Consider the following 5,742-nt stretch of genomic DNA (forward strand, 5'->3'; position numbering starts at 1 on the left):
CCCTCAGAAACTTGGGGTTTGCCTCTGCCTTTCACTTCATTAGAGGATTGTTTATTCTCTCAGTAGCTGCAGTTCAGGATCGTGGCAGCAGAGGGCACATTAACATCGAAAATGCTCTTACAAGCCAAGGCTCTGTGCATCATTATCCTAAAGGCTTCAAGTCTGGTGTGGATGATTAGGGAGATTTCAGGAATAGCCAAACAGAGAGCATTTCCACAATAAATAGCAATAAAGCCAAATTTCTTCTATTTCCTTCCCTGTTCACCCTTCCCTCCCTTTACAGAATAGGTAGTATCAGCAGCCTCCAGTTCATATTGATCTGTTGCATCTCCTGATAAAGACCGAATATGTCAGAAAAGTGGGTACCTAAATCACCATGTGAATCAGGAGATACTCCAGGACACCTTAAGAGGAGTCAGACTCCTCTGGACCAAGAGGTGGGTGTCCCTGGCAATCTCAGGTGCCACAGCACAGCGATACTTGTGTTCAGGAGCTGGTCAAGTGACCCATCTCCTGTTCTGTAACGGTGTCTGATTTTGCTCAGCTCACCCCTGACTTGAGCCCCATCCACTGCTGGGTGTTCTCCGGACTCCTGCCTTCAGGAACAAAGTCCCAGGAGACCTTGCTGGTGAAGATGGAGGCAAAGAAGCCGTGAAGAACCTCAGTCCCGTCTGATTCTACTCTTATGAAGTTCAGCAGCAGGCCCATGATCACCCTGTCTATTCTCTTACTGCAAGTGAAGCTCTGTCAGGTCATCTTGCTGCCCTTCCCGTGCAGGTATCAAGTCCAGGGCAGCTTTGTCACCTTCCCCACATCCATGGACAAGGTTTCTAAATTCCTCCTTTGCAGCTTCCCCTGCTCCCACCTCCTGTGTGCTGCCTCTGTGCCCTCCAGCTCCACCAGTTCAGAGGAGCAGCCTCACAAGATAAATGCTTCTGTTCATGGGTACTTGGAGAGATCATTCTTCTGCTTGGAGCAGGCTGTCCTGTAAGGATGATCAGATTTCCTGAGCTCCTTCACCCTTCAGATCTACTTCCATGTCACCACTTTGCCCACCATCCCCCAGTATGTCAAAGTCTTCTCCTCTGGATTCCACCAGCCTGTGCTCTGCTGCTGGCCTTCCTCCCTCCCCTCTGGTGCCTGGGACCCCTCTGTGTCCTGCTCATGACAGCCAAGGTGGACACTGATGTTCACATCCCTCACCAGGGTTTCCTTGTTTCCCATTTCCAGATCCAGGTGAACATCACCCTTGTTGGCCCATCAGGCAGACATGTTGAGCAGTTGGCCCAAGATCCCCTGGATTGTTGGCAGCTGCAGCTTTGCCTGGCCAGTGAATGTCAGAGCAATTACAGTTCCCCAGAGGAACCTGCTCATTGACTGGTGACTTCCTCAGGTTGCTGACAGAAGATCTTTTCCATTTCTTCTCCATGATCAAGTAGTTTGTAACAGCCAACACACTGTTACCCTGTACTGGGTTTATATGGCAAAGTCTTGGAACTGGGGGTGAGTGTGGGTGTGCTACAGTTGTCACCTCTCTGAGAAGACAACAGGAGTTTGACTGATGTCAGACAGAGCCGATTTCTGCTGCTCCAAGATGGACCCACTCCTTGCCCAATCTGAGCCACTCAGTGATGCCGGCAGCACCTCTGGGATATTGTATTTGAGAAAGGGTAGAAAACACTGCACAACAGCAGGTGGGAGAGAGGAGGGAGGAGATGTGAGAGAAAAGCACTACAGACACCAAGGTCATATCCCACAGGACCCAAGCAGGTCCCTCAGCAGCCAAATCCTGCTCTCCTGAAATCCTGCTCTTGGCCTTGTTCTCATCTCCCAGGAGCCTCAGCTCCACTTTCCCATCCCTGACTGTTCCATCCTGACCAACTCTTTCTGGTTTGTAAGTGTGAAGTCCCACAGGGCACCTCACCCACTGACTCCTCAGTCACCCGTGTCAGGAAGATGTTGTCAATGAGCTCCAAACCCCTCCTTGTCCCCAGCCAGGAACCTGGGAGGTGTGGGACCATAGTCCTGCCCTTGGCCTTGCACAGCCCCACATCACACTGTCCCAGGAAGGGCCCTGGGCAACGCGGGAAGGACAGGATCTGACTTCCTAGGGCTGGGGGTCAGGGCTTAGTCCTTTGGTTAATGAAACACATCCAGGTTTCCTCAGCATCAGAGAGACCTTTACTTTGCTTTCCCTGACCTGTCATCTCTGCCTCCAGTTTCCTTCTCTAAACAAACATGAATATTGTTTCTCAGCAGGTTCCCTCAGTGTGAGCCATTAACTTTACAAGAAACTTTGGAGTTTGAATCTGACTTCTTGAGAAGTTTCATCACCTTCCTCCAGGGTCTGAGGTCCATGGACTCAGCAGCAAACCCACCAGAGGGGTCATTAAAGTGCCCTGGGCTGCTCATGTGCTGCTGAGCTGGGCTGGGCTCCTGGGACACAGGGAGCTCATGGCAGTGGCAGCGCTGCAGAGAGACAGCTCTGCCCAGGAGCAGCTCCTCTGCACACGCAGCAGGGCTGAGGGCTCTGCCTGCGGATCTCAGGAGACTAGCAAGGCAGAGAGAGATTAAAGGTGGTCAGGACTGGGAGGATGACTGAGAGCTCACTGGAGGAGAAACCTTTGCAGCCCTTGCCATGGTAAGTCTCTGGTGCAGGGCAGTGCAGCTGTAGCTCCTGGAGGCATCTCCTGAAACTGGCACAGGCACAGCTGGTGGGATCTGTAAGGACGGGGCTCTTGTCAGGCCATGTTGAACACTGTGAAGCCGGGGGAGCACCCAGGGGTGCCCAGGGCTGTCCTGCAGAGCAGGGTCCCTGCACCCCAGGGCTGTGCCGGGCAGGGACTCTGCCGCCTGCCAGGGTCAGCGCTCAGCCTGCCCGGGAGATCCCATGGCAGCAGCTATGGGGGGAAGGAGCGACCCCCGGCAGGGCAGGCAGGGAGCTCGTGGGGTTGAAGGGGGCTGTGTGGGTCAGGGCTGCTCAGAGCTCCAGATCCCCCCACAGACGTGGCAGAGGGGCCTTCAGAACAATGACATCGAGACAGGAACAGCTGCAAGGGAAGGAGTCTGTGCTTTCAGGTTTCCACTCTTGGTGTTCTGGGTGTGCAGTGGGAGATGGGGATTTATTTCTCTCTTTGGAGAAGACACTGAGACCCCAGTTCTCGTTAGGACGTGTCTGAGCTGCTCCTGAGCCCCTGCACACACAGAGCTGCCCCTGGGCAGTGCCAGGAGGTGTGAGCAGGACAGAGCTGAGCACACAGCGGGTGGGACAGGGTCTGTGACACTGACAGGGAGCAGACCAGGGACAGACACACAACTGCAGGCAGCACAGACATGGGCAGGGAGAGGGAGATGGACTAGAAATGCTGCCATCCCCCGCAGTGCAGCCACATTTCCCAGTGCAACCCCTGGTCTCCTCTCCTCCACAGCAGACCCTCTGCCCCAAAGCCATGGGGTCCAGGTCACGAGTCTCCACCTCAGCAGCTGGACCTCCAGGTGAAGGGTTCCTGGAACGTGGTACACAAAAAAGGTGCTAAAAGTACTTGCTCTCCAGTGTCATTATGTGAGTGGCAGCAGCACAGCCGGGTCAGGAGAAGGTCCACAGCATGCCCGTCTGCCTTTCTGTCCTTGCTTTATTTTCTGGTAGCACTGCAGTGTCCCTCCCTGTTTCTCCACCTGTCCTGGGTGCTCTTGCTCTCTGGGGTGGGAGTGTAGGTCAGTTTTTGTTCTGACACCAACACAGGGCGTCTTGACCCAGAGCTGTGTTCATGGTATCTAGATGCCCAAGCTGCATTTTAAGCTGTAATGAACTGTTATTCACACTTAGTAGAAAGAAGGAATGAGCGGAAACATCCCTCCATGAGGGAGAGGGTTTTCCATGAGAATCAGCCTGTTTATTTTCCCCAGAGAAGTCACCCCTAACATGTAACTGTCTTTCCTCCTTGCACAGGTCCTCATGCCCACAGGCAGCAAATGTCCAACAGCAGCTCCATCACTCAGTTCCTCCTCCTGCCATTCACAAACATACGGGAGCTGCAGCTCTTGCACTTCTGGCTCTTCCTGGGCATCTACCTGGCTGCCCTCCTGGGCAACGGCCTCATCATCACCACCATAGCCTGGGACCAGCACCTGCACACCCCCATGTACTTCTTCCTGCTCAACCTCGCCCTCCTCGACCTGGGCACCATCTCCACCATTCTCCCCAAGTCCATGGCAAATTCCCTCTGGGACACCAGGGCCATTTCCTACACAGGATGTGTTGCGCAGCTATTTTTGTTTTTCTTTTCCATTTCAACCGAGTATTTTCTTCTCACCATCATGTCATACGACCGCTACATTGCCATCTGCAAACCCCTGCACTACGGGACCCTCCTGGGCAGCAGAGCTTGTGTCCACATGGCAGCAGCTGCCTGGGCCACTGGGTTTCTCAATGCTCTGCTGCACACGGCCAATACATTTTCACTGCCCCTGTGCAAGGGCAATGCCCTGGGCCAGTTCTTCTGTGAAATCCCCCAGATCCTCAAGCTCTCCTGCTCACACTCCTACCTCAGGGAACTTGGGCTTATTGTGGTTAGTGTCTGTTTATCATTTGGGTGTTTTGTGTTCATAGTGGTGTCCTATGTGCAGATCTTGAGGGCCGTGCTGAGGATCCCCTCTGAGCAGGGACGGCACAAAGCCTTTTCCACCTGCCTCCCTCACCTGGCCGTGGTCTCCCTGTTCCTCAGCACTGGCATGTTTGTCTACCAGAAGCCCCCCTCTATATCCTCCCCATCCCTGGATCTGGTGGTGTCTGTTCTGTACTCAGTGGTTCCTCCAGCAGTGAACCCCCTCATCTACAGCATGAGGAACCAGGAGCTGAAAGTGGCACTGAAGAAGCCTATTCAATCATTTTTCTGTCAGCAGCAATAAGTTACCCACATCTCTTCAGAAGTGATTTCCAGTTCATCTCAGGAACCTCCTGTGCATTGAGCATTTCATCTGTGATAACCATGTTTGTCAAGGAATTTCTTCCCCCACGGCACTTCTCCAGAGCAGTGACTCAGAGGCCTGTCTACCTGTTTCTGGGACCCTGGTACAGCTGGTGTCCTCTGTCACATCTCTGCAATACAGGTGTGGACCCATTTTGAAATCACTATATTTCTGAAATTGGGACCATCTTTTTGAAACACCCCACAAAAGGGGATTTCCTCAGTCTCAGTATTTGGAGCTTGGGCTCTTCTTCCAAAGCTGTGGTCAGCCTGAATAAATTTCCCCCACAAGGCCATGCTGCTGTGCTTGTGTTTTTCATGGCTCAGGGGAGGACATGGGGCACCATGTTACATCATGGTTCTGGTTTGAGTGTCCATCTGTGGGTGCCCAGTGTTCCTGGAGATGGTGAAGGACCTTCAGTGATCTGCCTTGGACTGTCTCGCTGTGGTTTCCAGGCACCACAGCCTGCTCCCTGTGCTCTGTGCTTCAACAGGAGAATGAATGACCCACAGAACCCTATTTCTGCATTCCCCAGCTCAGGGCAGGCTGCTCTGTCACTGCGGTAGCAGGAGCAGCATGAAGAGCTCCTGGCCAGGAGTCGTGTGCTGGTGAGAGGGGCTGGCACAGGAGGGCTGCCAGCAACGGGTGTAAAGGATCTCTTGGAAACAAGAGCAGGGGACAAAGGGGGGCTGGCCTTGCTTCCATCATGCCATGGCTGGCCCCAGCCCTTAGGCTGATAGGCTGATCCTCCTCTCTGTCCCACTCCCATCCATC

The 5,742-nt window shown here is 53.6% G+C and overlaps 1 protein-coding gene across 1 annotated transcript; it reads left to right on the plus strand.

Annotated features, from left to right (window-relative positions):
* Positions 1-3,972: 3,972 nt before the first annotated feature.
* LOC309448695 (olfactory receptor 14A16-like) lies at positions 3,973-4,908 on the plus strand (the record flags this gene model as incomplete). Its single annotated transcript, XM_082070422.1, has 1 exon — positions 3,973-4,908. The coding sequence occupies one exon, from the start codon at positions 3,973-3,975 to the stop codon at positions 4,906-4,908; it is 936 nt and encodes a 311-aa protein (XP_081926548.1).
* Positions 4,909-5,742: the final 834 nt, after the last annotated feature.

This window comes from Streptopelia decaocto (genome assembly GCF_964273445.1).
Source record: "Streptopelia decaocto genome assembly, chromosome: 21".
Taxonomy (NCBI): domain Eukaryota; kingdom Metazoa; phylum Chordata; class Aves; order Columbiformes; family Columbidae; genus Streptopelia; species Streptopelia decaocto.